Consider the following 17,769-nt stretch of genomic DNA (forward strand, 5'->3'; position numbering starts at 1 on the left):
GTTGGAAGCTTGTTCAATGGTCTCCACCCCACGCCTACGAGCCTTTCCACTCTATTGAAATGGTGTTTGGTATTCCTGCAAAGATGTAAGGGCTGTTTTAGTAGACACAGCCAAAGAAGAGAAACATCTATCTACTTGGTGGCAGCAGTAAAGCATAGCTATCACAGGGCTGGTGGGACCAGTAATAGTTCCTCCACACGTGGTGTAACACAGGTGGGGCCAGTAACGGATCCTCCACACCTCCAAATACCAGTTGCTGGGGAGCAAGAGCAGGAAGGGGGCACACCTTCGTTTCTTGCTGGTGGGCTTCCCAGGGGCATCTGGTTACAACTGTGGGAAACAGGATGCCTTGGGCCTGATCCAACAGGGCTCTTAAGAACCTAAGAACAGCCCTGCTGGATCAGGCCCAAGGCCCAGCTAGAACTTCTTATTTATTTATTATTAAAACTTTTATACCGCCCTTCCAAAAGGCTCAGGGTGGTTTACTTATGTCATTTTGGCTCACAGCTGAAGCTTTCAGTTGCCTAGATTCCTGAAGGCAAACATAAAACAAACATAGAAGAGATTTTGACATTAGGAGGTATACAATTCAATAAAATTGTCACCTTAAGTGGCACAGTGGGAAATGCTTGACTAACAAGCAGAAGGTTGCCGGTTCGAATCCCCGCTGGTACTCTATCGGGCAGCAGCGATATAGGAAGGTAGGAAGCAGCGATATAGGAAGGCATCATCTCAGATTGTGTGGGAGGAGGCAAAATGGCCCAGGTGTGTGTGTGTGTGTGAAAGCCTCCACAACACTGCAGGATCTGACCCAACTCACATCCTTGTGGCCCCATGGCCTGACAAGGGATGCCACTGGCAGTATTTTGATGCCTCCTATTCACAAAAGATCAAGAGGGTGGGGAACAGAAAAGGGTTACACAAATGAAAAACCAGCAGGGCTACAGCAATGTAAACGGTGACTTTTATTGTCATCTCTCCAAACAGTACCATGAAAGGCACGCCACAAACCTTCTGGTAACAAAATGCATTGGCTATGTTCCTTACAGCACTCGCTCGGTCTTGTGCACACCACTGCCCTGACAGGAAGAGCCTTTCACGGAAAGGATTAGTTCACTTATGCAGTGGAATGCTCATTGCCAGGACACAGACCACCGTTGACAGCAACAGAAAGCCAAAAGGGACCCCATATCCACTCAGTTCACACACACACACTTCATACCATAATGCGGGGGTTCTCAAGTTTGGGTCTCCAGTCAAGATATTGCAGTCTCCAACAATGACCTTTAGCCACTGTGGCTGAGGATGATGGGAGTCGTAGTCCAACAAGATCTGGAAACCCAAGTGTGAGAGCCCTTGCCACACACTAAGGCTATTCTCACGACCAGCAAAAATCAGGCTAGGAGAGCCTAGCCCGATTTTTGCTGCTGCTCGTGTAAGCCACCGGGCTTGTAGGCAAGCCCGGTGGCTTACAAGTGGCTAGTGCGCTTGAGTAGCCCTGCCCTCAGCCCAGGTTAACGGAGCGTGAGCCTCCCAGCTCGGGGGTCCCAGCTCAGATCGCAGCAGATTGCTTTTTACACTCGTATAATATAGAGAACCTGCTTCTTTGTATCGTACAGAGAACCCTTCTTTGCCTGGCTCCGGTCCCGAGTGTAATCATAAGGCACAGGCCAAGAGCAATTATTAATTCTTCTCATCACAGCACATCTGTCATGGCGAGGCAAGTGTGCTTTTAACACAGGCAAAGCTCTTTCTCACACATCCATGCCCAAGGCATCTTAACACTTGGCCAAACTCATGCATAAAGCGGGACAGGGAGTCGTTTTTAAAACCCAAGAGGGACATGAGAGAGGAGAACGTTGATCCTCACTCTGTTCTGCTGTTTGGGGCAAGTTGGCTGGAAAGAGAAGTGCCCGAAGAGATGAGACACAGGAACGAAGACCAGAGAAGGGGCCAGATTCAGCTTCTCTCAGCCATGCACACACTTTGTAAAAACTAGACCCCCGCCCTTTTCAATATGGATGGAAGGTACATGAAACATAAACAAACATGGCTGCCATCCTGTGACGTCTGGGATGGACAGCCCACAAAGGCCTCCATCGGCTCTTGGAGCCAGTGAGGGATTGAGCACCCATGGTGAAGCGAAGTCTACCATAACCCCCCACATCGCTTGCCCAGATGTGGAAGATTTCACCATGTGACTGGACTAGGGTTGACATATTCTGGCTATCCAAATCCGGGTGCCTAATTTAATTTGCATTATTATGTAAATTGGCTTGGAAATAATTTTTGAGCAGAAGAGTGACTGCATGTTTTGCTCCATGTTTTGCTCTCTTCTACAAGAGCTAGAGCTTAATTATTATTATTATTATTATTTGGAATGAAAGCTGAAATCCAGGTGACTCTGGGTGGGCAAAGCAATCTGGGTGAGGTGCTTAAAATCTGGGTGAAACCCAGAATGGGGGCATGGCAACTCTAGACTGGACACAGCAGCCAGCCAATTCTCTACGTGCTTAGTTAGCATTATGCCAAAGGCCACTGGGGTGGGGGGTGATGGGCACTGTAGTCTTACAAGATCTGAGGACCCATGTTTGAGACACCCACCCCGGCTAATGGATGGCAATCTTTATTCTTTCAGACCAAGTCTTCTGAATCAACCAACCAAGTTTATCGGGAACTCCTTTAGTGAAGAAGGAACCTTCCGGCTGAAGGCCGCTGTTAACCTGCAGCTTTCTCAAGGGACCCTTCCTTTCCTGCATCTCCCTGACCCAGAACAGTCCTCTTCTCACAGATCGGGGCGATGGCCCACTCTGCCTCTCAGGCCTATGCAGCACACGGTCCCTGGAGCCGGGCGTGCTGCCCAGTGCTTGGAAACCTTTCTTGCTTTATTTCTGGGAGCCAACTACACCTTGCGTTGCGTTGCAATGGCTACCAGTCTGGTGGCTCTGGGGCACCTCCAGCCTCAGGGGCAAGATGCTTCTCCATCCCAGTTGCAGGGGAGCAACAGCAGGAGAGGGGGTGACACAGGCAGCTGGACTAGACAGGCCTTGTTGGGCCTGATCCAGCAGGGCTGTTCTTACGCAAGGCGGTTGGCCCAGAAAAACCAAATACGTCAGAGTCAAGTGACGGCTGCAGGGCTCCCCAATCCGATCAGGACTGCAGTGGGAGTGGGGAGGAAAGGGAGTTTTAACCATGTGCCCCAAACCCAGTCCTAGTCTGAATCGGGGCTCCCTGCAGCCACTTAGCTCAGAAACACGGCCTCAGGAGCAAACAATTTGTCAGTGTTAGGCAGGTGACAAAACCCAGACGGTTCATCAAGTCCTGCTGTACCTGCGTTCTGAAGGGGCCATCCAACTTCTGTTGGGCTTGGTGTGGGAGGGGGCAGCCCACAGTTCACACAGGCCTGAGGCCCATTCACATGTTCAATACTCGCACAAGTGTACAGTGTACACAGGGACAGTCATTTACATGTTATGTTGAATGTGGGTACAGCAGTACACTGCCTATCTGTACCATGCATTTGAAGGGCCTGTATCCAGGTTCACTTTTAAAATGAACACAGGGGCAGTCATTTACACAAAGGCATGTACAAGTGTATAGACATCTGTATAGCATGTCTGAAACTGGGCTCTGGTCTTTACACCACACAGAGCCAAAATGGGTGGGATTAGCCAATCCATGCGAAGAAACTACTGGTGAAGCATCACATGAAGACCACTACCTCACTCTTATGCACACACACATACACCCTTTGTAACAAAGCAAATTTCAGTGGTGAGCTATAAATGCCTTCTAGCAGTTAGCAGATGCGAAGGAAAAATTATAACTAGGGTCCCAGCACGGTTCATGGGAACCACACACACCGTCGAATGTGGCAGCCTTCTCAAACAGGGGTTTTCAGTGCTCAGGTTCTCACTGGCTTCAAGAGCGGATGGAGGCCTTTGAGGGCCTTGAGTCATTGTGTCTGCGGATGGTGGAAGTTGTAGTGAAACATATCCAAAGCAACCAACACTTCGGCAGTTTAAAATGTCAACTGGTTCTTTGATAAGGTATTTCCTGGCCCAACAGTTAACACTGATTCACCCATTTTGATACCCAAGGAAAAGGAAAAAAAGGAAGGAAGGAACTGCTCATGCCTCTTTATAAAAATATCCGTACACTTTTAGCTTTATAAAATAATACATATTTTAAGAAAGACTCCAGTTAGAAAAAAGATGGTGTATCAAAATATGGTAACATTATGGCAGTAAGTACAAAAACCCTCAAAAATATTTCTGTGTTTTTTTTCCCCTTAAAGGCATTGTGCTGTGAGAATCTTCGTTTTTGTAAATGATTCCCCTCAAATAATGGCTGTAGGTATTGTACACCATACCTACTCCTTATAGGGGATCATCCTGATCCATTTAAAAAGAAGTCCATGGCTGCTATCCTCTGAACACCAAACCCTAAAGTAACCTCTGTGAAAGTGGCACGAATATTCCAGCAGACGCATGCATCCATATGGAACTTTCCCACGGGTTTAGTGCTAGAACACATGAGCAAGGCCATTTTGGACACTGGTCAGAAACTGGACTGGCTGCAGGCTACTCCAAAACGTTTGCCATTGCCATGTTCACAAATCAGGGAGCTAAAGCCAATTGCAGCACTCTGGGACCGGTATATTTTATAGGCGACAATAAATAAATACTTGTATATACACACAAGGGGGGCCAGAAACAAGCATTTGCTACATGTACACATTGCAAGTTTAATGGGTGCATGTCAATTTGTTTTGGAAGTGTCTTAAACAGAGGTGGGGAAGTGACCCTAAAGCACTGCAGCACAGGAATTACGGGGTCAAGGCCCTTTCTGCACACCCTGGGACTCCTAACTTGGGAGAGGCTGAACACTCCAACTTGGAATACCACTTATTTTAGAGGAGAAGGGAAGGAGCAGGATAGTGGCTCAGCCATGTCCCTCCTTAAACCACTGCAAGGGGGTCAGGCTTACAAACGTCTTCTACAGAGAACTGGTGGTCACCTACAAGCTCCTCGAAGTGCAGGAATGACAGGACTCCACTCCTGCTGTAAATGGCTCCTCTTGTGTTGACAGAGATCCTCCCACTTTGCAACTTTAGGATGCTTGGGTGGGTCAGGCCAGCATGATCTGAGCGGCGTGGACCACAGGTGACAGATGTTCATCTGGCACCCTTAAAAGTGGTCGGAGGATGGCAGCCGGTAGGAATTTGGCTACAGACTACAACAGAAACAGGATTGCAGCATCAGTCTCGAAAACCACACCCCGTCCTGCTTCTAATGGGTCATGCTGGAACTTAAGTAGAAGGGGGAAAATACAATAAAAGGGAAGCATCTTAGGTAGCAGGCAAGTCCCAGTTCAAAGAGGAGGGACAAGGTATACTACTGGGGGGAGGAATTAAACACAAAACCCCACACATGCTTACAAGGCAGAAGCAAACTCCTTATTCTTGGCAGCAAAAAGGGAGACATCTTCCCTCACTGCACGTAAGATCGATGCTTACATGATTGTCTATATATGTATCATAAAGGAAAGAAAGTGTAGTTAACTCTTCCTACAACAGGCATTTAAAACAAAAAAGACAAACAGAGCGAGGGGGGGGGACGACACATGAAAAGGGGTCTATGAGTTCCAAACATACATTAAACATATTTTCCTCTCTATAGACTTATATATGTATTTTTATATAATCTCTCTCTTTCTCAAACTTAAGGTACTTTGGTCAGCAAATCGTATTGCTACATCCTTACAGAGTATTTGCTCATTAGGAACAACAACAACCAGCTTCCAGAAGCTTTCCACGTCCCAAACTTTGAACATCTCTTTTTGTGTAAACTTAACAAAGTATCAGATGGGGGATCCGCTTGGATTGCAGCCCAAGTAAGTTTTTGTTTTTGAAGAACGGGGGGGGGGGGGGGGATGCAAGATGGCTTGATCACAGCATCACTTGCTTGTGCCCCACACCCACAGTCTTCTCAATGTGAGGAGCGCCCTTTCAGTGACTTATTGCTTACACCTTTGTCTGATGCCATCCGTTCTGGATGTGATCTTTGGCTTGACTCAAAGCAGCAAAAGGAAAACAAAAGGCAGACCAGCACTCTCACTTTTGCATCTTTACCACAACAGCATAAAACCAAAATAAAGGCTGAATGGTGATGCAGCAGGAGCCACGAAACCCGTAGCACGGAATACTTTCGAGGCAAGTCATGAGAAACTTAAAATGAACCCAACAATACTGTGCATCTTTTTGTCAAAATAAGAGAGAACAATGGCTGTTCCAATGGGCCACTTCCAGAAGAAAAGGCAAAGTCTTTTAAACCCAGCTGATCTATAGTACCCAGACGGAATCCTGCCACGATCACCACCACTGGTGCCAACTCCACTTTTGCCACGGGCATTTGCAGAAGCGCCACAGTTGACAAGACCTTGATTTTTCGTATCCAAGAGAAAAGAATTTGGGGAGGGGGGGGGGAAATCCCTATATGGCACCAGAAAGAATTTGAGGAAAGCGGAGATTTGCACCAGAGTATCAGCTCTGGAGCTGCTCCCAAGAGGCAGGGGTCAGACCACAAACTCTGGAACGTCTTCGTGGGCAAGATCCAGAGAGAAATATTTGCTGGCTCTTTTGACGGGAAAAGCGTCTTGGATGTTGATGCACTGTTGAGCCAGACAGCCATTACAGTACAGACCCTCCTCAGCCAGCCCATGGCCACAGCCGAAGGTATAGCTCTGGGCCGTCTCCTGGCACAGACTTGCCAGGCGCAAGAAGTCTTTTTGGTACAGGCGGATGTCATCCAGGCTCAAGCTGTGCCGGTCGGTGGAAGTCTTTGGCTTTCTGCAGACCGTCTGTGGAAAATGAGAAATCAGATGCACTTAGGTCCACTTTGCTGTGTCAGTCATATGGCACATGTGATCAACGTCAACGTCAATTGCGTTGACAGGTGCATCAGTGGAACCAAGTCCATACAAGACAACAGGGAGGTGAGAATTCATCCTGCCACCTCAACAGCAGCACCACTTTTGCTCTGGTCTCTGGGATGATCTACTGGACCTGCCGACTGCTGCAGAACATACCCTCCCACATACTGTAGCTACCCCTGAGGATCACGTTGCCAAGTCGCTTTAGATGCACACAACAACTCAACAAAATGCACAAGGCACAACTCACAAACCTGTGGCAACGAATCGGTGCTCTGGCCCCGAAGCTTGACAACGGTCTCGGAGGAGCTGGAGGTGGAGGAGCTTACTTCTTTGACGACTAATCCTGAAATCAGGCAACAAGCAACAAGAACCAAGAGGTGAGATTCGTCATTATTCAGGAAGGGCTTAGTTCTTACCAGGCTTGCTTATGGCACGGTATGATCGAAGTTCACGTTTTGTTTTGCCCTGGGAAATTTCAATCCCTCCGCTAATTGGACGGATTTTATGGAGATGTGGCAATTATGTCGAAGTCAGCCTGCTCCCTGCTCCACTAAATCAGGAGCTCCCAACTTTGGGTCCCCAGATGTTGTACTACAATTCTCATCATCTTCAGTCACAATGGCCAATGGGAGTTGTAGTCCAACATCACCTGGGGGCTGAAGCTTGGGAATTGCTGTGCTAAACCCTCTGTGCCCAGATAATTTCTGCTAGTTTAAGTCCCGGAAAGGACTGTAATACTGTGTTAAGCTTAAGAAATGGGGTACCGGTACTAATGTTGTTTTGGAGGCTGATGAAGCTTTGTGGGCGAAACGGCACATATCCGGAAGAGCCGTTCGACTTTGATTCATGAACTACATTGATTCATGAAGTTTGTTTTTCTCCACAAGGACATGCAGTGGGCTTTATCTCTGATCCAGGTCAGCTTATTTATGGAAGCATGCTCGACGGGTTCTTTGCTATCAGCATGCTAGTGATTTTACATCTTCACTTCTGTGCAGACGGTATTGAGCATTTCGCCATTGAGGACGTCCACACCTTTTTTTGAGACCATGTCTGACGCAGTGCTTTTGTCATCTGCCACTTCCATTTTGATACTTGACTTTGCCTATGTCATCCTGCAGCCCAATTTTTGCCTGGCTCAGTTACACCTCCTTCCTTAACTTTTGACTGTTATTGTACATGCCATTATCTATGTATTCTGCATTGTGAGAAGGCATTACTGTTATTGCACATGCCATTATCTATGTATTCTGCATTGTGGTTGGTTTGAGTATTACTGCATACATTATTATTATTTTTCTTGTGGAATTATTTAGTTTAGATTCATGATTTTTGTTTATTAATGTTATGGATTATTTATTATTGGCTTATTATTTCTGAATATACATTTTCAGTGTTTATCTATATTTTCAGTGTTTGGTTATCATTATCTGCATTTTTTTGTTTTGTAGTCACGGTGGGATTTCCCTTTCTCCTCTTTATTGTTAGTTTCAGCCCCAGCCCCAGTTGACCACCTCAGAGAATGAGGCCAGACGTACCCTCTCTTTTCTCTCTAACAAACTCAGAGTAGCTTTAATAGGCTTAACAACCACTCTGTATTAACGGACAATGTGCAGGCTCAGCAATCATTTGTGCAGAGATGCTCAGGGGCCAATTTTCACCATGTTTTTTGATATTAGACCCACTTCACTTTTTAAAAAAAGAATGAATTAAGTATCTATAACACCTGACTAAATAATTGATAACTCAGATGGTTTTGATTCAGCAGATTGTAATGGATGAAGATATTGTGCCACTGTTGCTTATTTCCTTGATTGTCTTTGGAAATATGAACTGGGCTGTTCATCACTATTTAGGGTAAGCGTTTGTGTGTGTCTGTGTGTGTATGTGAGAGAGAATGTGTGTGTGTGATATTATTGTAACTACATTCTGTAAAATAGTGTTTTTTGTTAAAACTATTTTTAAATTTTTTGTGATTTTAAATTTTTTACTGAGTTTTATTGTTTTGAGCTGTGTGCCCCACCTTGTGGCTTCAGCATTAGGCGGTCTATAAGTGTCACAAAATAAATAAATAAATTACAGATTTTCAACAAAAAGTAGTTTTCAAAATGATGGCAAAAGGAATGAGAAAATGGTTCCCTGTCTGCAAGGGGTTCGCAATCTAAAAAGAAACACAAGGCACGCACCAGCAACAGCCACTGGGAAGGATGCTATAATGGGATGAATGGAGACGAATAGATTCCTCCAAGGTCCCTTCCAGTTCTAAAAGCCTACAATGAATTTAGGCTAGACATCAGGAAGAATTTCCTGACTGTAAGGCTTGTCGAACAGTGGAACTCTCTGCATTGGGCAGTGGTGGGCTCTCCTTCTTCAGAGGTTTTCAAACTGTGGCCAGATGACCATCTGCCAGGGATGCTGTAGAAGATTCCTGCACTGACCAGGGGGTCAGATTAGAGGACCTCCGAGGTCCCTCCCAACTCTTCCAATTCTACGTCTGTTCTCCCCTTGCTAAATACAAGAGGGCCATTACTTTAAAAAGGTGCCTGTTTTCTTCCCAGCAGAGTTTATTAAAAAATAAGTTCACTTGGAATCTTCCCTTGCTAATGTTGAGCCACAGTGCATTACCTGAGTGCCCGTTAAATTTCCTGGCCATCAGCATGTCCTCGGTGATGTAAATGCAGACGTCGGGGCTGATGTCATCCAGGGACGTTTCGCTCGTTGGCTCAATGTCTCGGGGGTCATCAACCAGCATCTCTATCTCTGAGCCAGACAGAGAGGGGAGGGAGAGAGAGGGTGAGATTACTGTGGTGGGAAGGAAGCTTTGAGTGCAAGGAGGCATCAACCTTATCTGAAAGGTGGCATAATGGCAACCTTGGAAGATAAAGGCAGTTCCACATCACAGTTCTCCAGATGTTTCACAGCCAAGTAGATGAGATGCATGAGCAGTCCTCCCACCTTTTAATAAAAACCCAGAAGAGTGGCTATGGGAGGAAACAATCAGAGGAATGGCAAGGGGAGGAAAGGGACTTCATCCTAGAGGTTATTTGTCTCCTCCAAATCCATCCCCACGACCTGTTTTACTCCCTGCAGGGGAAAAGATGTAGAAGGAGGTGCTTCTTAGCTAAAAAAAAAAAAAAAAAAGGCCCACAATTAAGAATTAAGCAACCTTTCCCATTGCCATTCCTTTAATGCTGATCACTCCAATGCTTCTTGTTTATTATTTCTCATTTGTAAATATTGGCAGTTCACAGCCAATAATTAAAACAGTTAAAAGTTTAAATTCTTGCAGCTACTGCTCAGTTAAAAAACAAAGCACCCATCAGGAAGCTGCCCCCCACGCCTCGTCGACTTTGAGCCTCAGTTCTGGCCCGCTGGAGCGAGGAAAGGGTTTCGGCCATTTGCAGAGGAGCTTGGGATTTCCCTCTCTTGCCCCAGTTTTCTCTTAAGATGCTGGGTGGTCCAGAAACACCTGCCAGTGACATTTTCCTTGAATGGAATGTTCCGAGTCTGCATGATCACCAGAATGTGGAAGGAATCTTCATCACTAGAAGCAACAGGGACATGCAGACTGACAATCTGAATAGCTCCAGCTATATCCTTTACATCCCTTATTTTGGGGCATATGGCTTCACATTCTAGTCAATAGGGTGTGAGCACAACGTGTTGGTCTTGGAGGGGAAGAGCTGGGCTTGTGGTAGCAAGCATGAATTGTCCTTTTTGCTAAGCAGGGTGCATCCTGGTTTGCATTTGAATGGGACACTACATGTGCGAGGGCTGTAAGATATTCCCCTTAGGGCAGGGCTGCTCAACTTCGGCCCCTCCTGCAGATGTTGGCCTACAACTCCCATAATCCCTGGCTATTGGCCACTGGCTGGGGATTATGGGAGTTGTAGTCCAAAAGCAGCTGGGGAGGGGGGCAAAGTTGAGCAGGCCTGCCTTCGGGAATCAGGCCGCTCTGGGAAGAGAATCTGCATGCTTACATGCAAAAGGTTCCACGTTCCTTCCCCAGCACCCCCAGGAAAGGGCTGCTGAGAGAGACACCTGCCTGCTCGTCTGGTGGCTACACAGAGACGGACCTTCTCTGTTGCCGCCCTGAGACTCTGGAATGCGCTCCCTGCGAAAATAAGAGCCTCCCCAACATAGACATAGGAACATAGGAAGCTGAGTCAGACCATTGGTCTATCTAGCTCAGTATTGTGTTCACAGACTGGCAGCGGCTTCTCCAAGGCTGCAGGCAGGAGTCTCTCTCAGCCCTATCTTGGAGATGCTGTCAGGGAGGGAACTTGGAACCTTTTGCTCTTCCCAGAGCGTCTCCATCCTCTGAGGGGAATATCTTGCAATGCTCACCATTCTAGTCTCCCATTCATATGCAACCAGGGCAGACCTTGCTTAGCTAAGGGGACAATTCATGCTTGCTGCCACAAGACCAGCTCTCCTCTCCTTATCTCCATCTTGGACCACTAAAAAAAAACTTTAAAGACACATTTATTCACCGAAGCTTTTTAACTAGGCTTGTGGTTTTAAATTGTTTTAAGGTTTTAATTTCTGTTTTAATTTATTTTACTGTAAAACACCTAGAGACAGAAGTTTGGGGCGGTGTACAAATATAATAAATCAATATAAACCTTCCCCAGTTCTGCCGCCTGAGAACCTCTTTAGAATGGAGATGCTGGGAACCTAGGAAGCTGCCTGCTACTGAGTCCGACCCTTGGTCCATCTAGCTCAGGATTGTCTACCCAGACTGGCAGCAACGGTTTCTCCAAGGTTGCAGGCAGGAGATGTCTTGGTGATGCCAGAGAGGGAACTTGGGACTTTCTGCATGCACACATGCACGTGTTCTTCCCTTAGCGGCCCCATTATCCCCTCAGGGGACTATCTCGCGGTGCTCACACCTGTGGTCTCCCATCCAAATGCAAACCAGGGCAGACTCTGCTTAGCTAAGGGGACAATTCATGCTCGCCACCACAAGACCAGCTCTCCTCCTCCCTGGGGGACCGAACCCTGGACCTTAACCTGCCCAAGAGCCGCAGCCACGCCAGCGGGGTTACCATCATCCTGGGAGTCCTCCTCCTCCAGCCGCTCCTTCTCGCTGCTCTCCACGCCGGAGGTGTGGGAGCTGCCGTGGCTGGTCATGGAGCTGCAGGCCCTCCTCAGCTTCCGGTGGACGGCGGCCGGCAAGAAGTCGTCCTCTGCCCCCCGCTCCCGGGGCTTGGGGTCCGCCTCAATCCCCGAGGTGTGGGAGCTGCTGCAGCTGGCGGTGGAGTGGCGGGAGAGGCGCTTGTGCTTCGTGCTGCCCGAGCTGCTCCCACTGGCCCGGGAACGCTTCTCCAGCTGGTCCATGTCCATCTCCAGGGCGTCGCTGATGTAGGACTCGCGGTACTGCTTCTTCTCTGGAAGGAGAGCCACCAGTTGGAGCCGGGGAGGAGGGCAGAGCCATTTCTAACGGGACGTCCCAGTGGCGGGACAGGGCAGTGGCCCCCAACCGGTGGTCCTCCAGAGGCCACTGGACGGCAACTCTCACCACCCCCAGCTGCAATTCATTGTGGCTGGGGAAGATGATGGGAGTTGTAGTTCAGCAACATCTGGGGGGGGGCACAAGTTGGGGACCATAGGGTTCTCGGGGGGAAATGTCCAAGTCACACACATTGTAAACGGCTCAGCCAGGGGATGGGGAGAATCCATGAGACAGACGCACACGTACACTGTGGGGTGTTGCCGACTGGGTGTGAGAGACCCGGACTGAAAATCACCAGCTCTTGGGAACTCCCCGCATCCTGATCTCCAACTCACCTCCTCCCTGTCCTGCTTCAGACAGATGCTGAAGACCTCCTCATTTCAATTGGTTTTCTGCTAGCTCATGTTTGGATTCATGGCTGCTCTTTTCTGACTGGCGGCTATGTTTTTATTGCTGCGGTCCCTTTGCATTTTTACCTCGGTCGACTGTACTTCTATTGTATGGACAAAATAGACCAAGTACACTGTTTTAACTATCTAGGAATAACCTTCCATTCTTCTGGTTGGAGAGATGCACACCTAGATTGTCCTTCACAAGTAGCACAGAAGAGTGCCTCAGCTATGATATCCTACTCTCACACCAAAGGAGGGCGATATGTCCCTGCGGTTTTGAAATTCTTTGAGGCAAAAGTAGTGGCACAGCTACTATCGGGTGCACATTTGGGCCCTTACTTGAACCTTGCCTGGATAGAGACAGTGCAATCTAAGGTTCTAAGATCAATTATGCAAGCCCCTAGATGCGTCTCTAATGCAGCACTAAGATTGGAATTGGGAGTCATACGAATGGAAACTCGGGTATGGATGACCACGCTTAACTATTGGCCGACGGTGGTATTCTCACCAATGGGTCTGACCCCACTGATGCTTGAAGATAGTTTCCAATCACAGTGGGAGTCAGTCGTTAAAGAAAAGCTTGCCTTTTATGGCTTTCCCCTTGAAGTGCTGCAATCCATGGGTTACGGACAAGCAAAAAAAAGGCTGTAAAGCAAAGAATATTGGATATGGAGTGGCAACAGGTCCCAAAACGACTTAAATCATGGAGATCTGCTTTTAGCACCAAGCCAGCCGATTATTGTCAAGCCCTAATAACTTCCAAATATTGTAGAGCATTTGCGCTGGCCCGCTTTGATGTATTGCCTTCGGCAGTTTTATATGGTAGATATGGTGGGACTCCTTATTCTGAACATTACTGTCCATGTAGTACCCAGGCCATAGCGGATGTGGGTCATGTTTTATTCTGTTGTAATTTTTATAGGGATTCGCGTGAATCATTGATTTTATCCCTGAGTAAGGACCTACCAGGCAGAGGAGATGAAGCATATATTTTATTTCTCTCATCAGACCACCAAGTCCACGTTACTCATAAATAAAAATAAAATAAAAATAAAATAACATGGCTAGGTTTTGTGTAATAGCAATGAATATACGATGATTACTCATAACTCATAATGAATATTATAATCACTCATAATGAATATACGTGATTACTCATAACGTGGCTAGGTTTTGTGTAATAGCGATGAATATACAATGGCATCTAATGAGTAATCTACTGGAGTAATCTACTATACTACTGTATATCCGTAAAGTTATTGTTGCTATATTATTGTATGGACCTGATTTTGTGCTCCCCACCTCCCTTCTTGCTTCTGTACTGGTCAAAGACTGTAATAAAGTTTATCTATCGATCTATTGTTTTGTGTGCTTTTCTATCCATCTATCTATCTAGTGCTTCCTACATTTATTATTATTGTTAATATTACTATCATAGAAGCTGCTTTGAATCCACTTGGTGGAGATTTTTAGAAGGCTGAAACCCTTTTAAACCAACCAACCACCCACCCACTCACCCCAACCCACCCACCCAACTCACCGCTCTGCTTCCAAGCTTACAGGGTGGCTCTTGGAACCACCAGAGAGAGGTCTGAGGGTACCACATGGCTGCAGCTTGGATGGTGTCATGGCTCAGTGGCAGAGCACTGGTTGGCATGTGGAAGATCCCCAGTTCCATCCAGGCAGGGCCGGAAAGCGCCCCCACCCTCCGTCTGACCCTGGAGAGCTGCTGCAAGTCAGCACAGTCAGTCCCGAGCTAGATGGAGCTCCGATTCTACAGAACGACTCAGAATGGCTAAAATGTCTGGGGCTGTTTAGTTTGGAAAAGAGGTGACTCCAGGGAGACATGATCGAGGTGTATAAAGTTATGCATGGAGCAGAGAGAGAGAAAGGACAGAGAGCAATTTTTTCTCCCTCTCTTGCAACACTCGAACCAGAGGTCATCCCATGAAATGGAAGGCTGGGAATTTTAGGACCAACAAAAGGAAGTACTTTCCCACACCGCGCACGGCTAATCCATGGAATTCTCTGCCACAGGAAGTGGTGATGGCCACCAGCCTGAATGACTTTAAAAGGGGCTTAGACAAATGCATGGAGGACAGGTCTCTCAATGGCTACTAGTCCGAGGACTATAGGCTACCTCCTTGTTCAGAGGCAGGATGCCTCCAGATACAAGTTGCAAGGGAGCAACAGCAGGAGAGAGGGGCACCCCTTTGCTCTTGCTGGAGGGCTTCCCAGTGGCATCTGGTGGGCCACTGTGGGAAACAGGAGGCTGGACTCGATGGCCTTCCTCGGCCCTGATCCAGCAGGGCTGTCCTTATGTCCTTACGCCTCGGGAGAGAGAAGGGGCGGCTACCTTCGTTCTCCTCCAGCTTCCGGATCTGCCGCAGGACGGGCTGCAAGTTCATGTAGAGGCGATGGCTGTTGCTCAGGAGCTGCAGGAGGTGCCGGGAGCGTGTGGGGCAGCCCGTGTAGTAGGTGAGCTTGCGGGCGGAGGGCAAGCCATCGGGCAGGATCTCAAACCTCTTGCCCTGTGGAGACGAGGAGAGAAAGCCACCGTCAGCGGCACACAGGGGCTCCCACCAGGGGGCCCCTTCCCCTTGCTCAGCGGCTCCGGGGCCCGCTGCCCACGGCTCTCATTACACCTTGCTCCTTGCCCTCGATTCCCCTCCAGGGCCTGCTTACCCCAGCTTGCCAGTCCTTGGGGCAGGAGCCCTGGCACCCTTTCCCCAAGAGCCATTGCAGTCCAGAGGCGAGAGCCAGAAGGAGCACCTCCTTCCCCAGACTCCCTCTTGTGCGTCTGGACAGGGCCACTGTGGCAGGGGGTGATGGGAGTTGTAGTCCAACAACATCTGGGGACCCAGGCTGGAGAATCCCTGCCCATCAGACTGAGGCTTGTGACGGGTGTCGTCCTGCCTTTGGAGGTGCTGGGAGTGCCTCCTCCAGCATGGTCCCTGCTGTCTGGGATACCTGGCCATATGGGCCTTTTGCTCAGGGAAGGTGAGTTTCCCCTCTTTTGCTCAGGGAAGGTAGAGGGCGGCAGCCATACTTCAGGCCAGCTTTTCCATTGAGTCGTAAAGGTTGCGCACACAACCAAACCTAGTCGGGTGAGAGGAAAGGCAGGATTTTACCTACCTGCAGCCAGATGACCCGAGCCCACTTCTGGCTCATGTGCCAGCATGGCAGCGGTGTCCAGAGCAGGGATCTGGAGGAGGAAGTCCTCCAGTATCCCACAATGCATTGCACAGGCAGCAAAGAGGCTACTGTTTCAACACAACATCTCCCGACATCCTGGCCACTCTGGCCACAGCATTCCCTGGTGGAGATCGTGCCCAGCTGCAGGGGAGCTGCTGAAAACAGCCCGATCAGACCGACAATCGAGGCTGTGAAGTCAGATCGGGCCCTTAACCTGGTGAAGACCAAGATGGAAAATTCAGGGAGCCCTAGTCTGGGGCAGCAGGGCAGGTGGCAGTCCTGTGGCTCCATAAGAGCCTGCGGAGGTGCGTTTACCTGTGCGTTTAGCCCATGGAGGTGCGTCCTACCCTGGAAGCGCTGGTCGTGATGAACGACCTCTAAGTATTAAATTAGCAGCAGCTGTATCTGCATCTCAGCAAAAGAGGAGGCAACGGGGTAAGAGCCATTCTGCATGCAAGCCCATTTCTCAAGAGGGAGATCTTTGGGCCAGGACCTGCGTGATCTGGCCAGCAACAAAGCCACCCACCCAACAGAGACACTCGGACGTGTGTTCTGGGGTCAGCCAACGGTGCCTGCAGAGGAAAAGGGGCGGACTCCCGACGCCTTGCTTGGTACTCACCACAAAGACCAGCTTTCCCACATTCGTCCAAGGGAAGTCATAGAGCAACTGTTTTTCACTGTTTGCGTTCTGGGGGTGCAAAGAGAGAAAGAAGTGACAATGCTAGTGGACCGTGAATCCCGCTGTTCTGAAAAGGGTATCATTTTTCACCCAAAGAAACACGCAAGGCCCACTGGAGCCAGCACCACGTCTCACCTCAGAAGCAGATCTAAGAATGTGAGCTTCAGGCGGATGTACTTCAGGCATTTTGAGTCTGGTATCCCAGCCCCAGACGGATTTTTCCTAATGGGCTGGCACTGTGCTTGCCCCATTACAATATGAAGTTGCCTGAAGCCATGTCAGACCCTTGGTCCAGCTAGCCCAGCCCTGCCTGAACAGATCTGCAGCAGCAACTCGGAGGTCTCAGGAGAAGCATTTCCTGCCTCTCCTACTCTGGGCCTTTTAACGAGCAACCCCACAGGTGGAACCTGGCAAAGTATGTGCTCGGTCACTGAGGTATGGCCCCTCCTGTGGTCACTTGACTGGCTGAACACGAGCTTGGATTGTTGGCTAGCTACCATCAGGACTTGCTGATCAGTTAGCACAGTTTATAAATGAGCAGCCAGAGGACTCTTGTGGAAGGATATGTACACTTGTATCAAATTTTAGTGGCATCAGTGTGGAAGTGTGCACATGTACACACACACACACACACACACACACACACACACACACACACACACACTCACTCACAGTTTTGTTAAAACAAAAGCAATAGTCTTCCCTCCAGGACTCAGGTCAGTGCAGTTCAGCCTGTCTGCAGAAGCAGCCCATTATGCACAGCCCTGATTGTCCGGTGCCCATAACATCATGAACACCCTTCTTTCCTCCCACTTACTGGAGCAGTTTTTCCAATTAAAAAAGAAAGAAAAAAGGACGGTGCATTTTAAATATGATAACAAATTAGCATTCAACTGGATAAGTGTACAAGTCAAGCTTTTAAAAAATAAAAAGGGCAAACAGACCACATGGGAGAGATGTGCAAGGTAGACAGGCAAGTCAGTGTTAGAACTGCTGGCAAGTCAAATGCATTGCTAAGGAGTGGGTGAGAACTGTCTCCATTCCATGGGAGGATATACTGCAGAGTGTTCTGCTACAGGGCACATTTAAACTCATCTTAAATTTCGGAAACC

At 48.3% G+C, this 17,769-nt stretch overlaps 1 protein-coding gene and 1 long non-coding RNA gene across 6 annotated transcripts in view; one reads left to right on the plus strand and one right to left on the minus strand.

Moving 5' to 3' along the window:
* Nucleotides 1-942: 942 nt before the first annotated feature.
* Nucleotides 943-17,769, minus strand: part of FRMD6 (FERM domain containing 6) — an 84,626-nt gene continuing 67,799 nt past the window's right edge. For 4 of the 5 annotated variants that reach the window (XM_053285660.1, XM_053285659.1, XM_053285661.1 and 1 more), the window contains exons 9-14: nucleotides 16,598-16,666; nucleotides 15,140-15,314; nucleotides 11,985-12,326; nucleotides 9,562-9,696; nucleotides 7,188-7,279; nucleotides 943-6,861 (exon numbers count right to left, since the gene is read on the minus strand). In XM_053285660.1, the coding sequence (XP_053141635.1) occupies nucleotides 6,577-6,861; nucleotides 7,188-7,279; nucleotides 9,562-9,696; nucleotides 11,985-12,326; nucleotides 15,140-15,314; nucleotides 16,598-16,666 (1,098 nt within the window). In that variant the 3' untranslated portion in view covers nucleotides 943-6,576. Of the gene's footprint in view, nucleotides 6,862-7,187; nucleotides 7,280-9,561; nucleotides 9,697-11,984; nucleotides 12,327-15,139; nucleotides 15,315-15,918; nucleotides 16,000-16,597; nucleotides 16,667-17,769 lie in introns of those variants that run through there. The other variant, XM_053285663.1, reaches the window with a different exon arrangement.
* LOC128340502 (uncharacterized) lies at nucleotides 5,757-8,986 on the plus strand. Its single transcript, XR_008313757.1, has 3 exons — nucleotides 5,757-5,895; nucleotides 6,142-7,313; nucleotides 7,824-8,986. It is a non-coding gene; the product is annotated as an uncharacterized LOC128340502 (long non-coding RNA).

Source organism: Hemicordylus capensis, chromosome 1, assembly GCF_027244095.1.
Source record: "Hemicordylus capensis ecotype Gifberg chromosome 1, rHemCap1.1.pri, whole genome shotgun sequence".
Classification (NCBI taxonomy): domain Eukaryota; kingdom Metazoa; phylum Chordata; class Lepidosauria; order Squamata; family Cordylidae; genus Hemicordylus; species Hemicordylus capensis.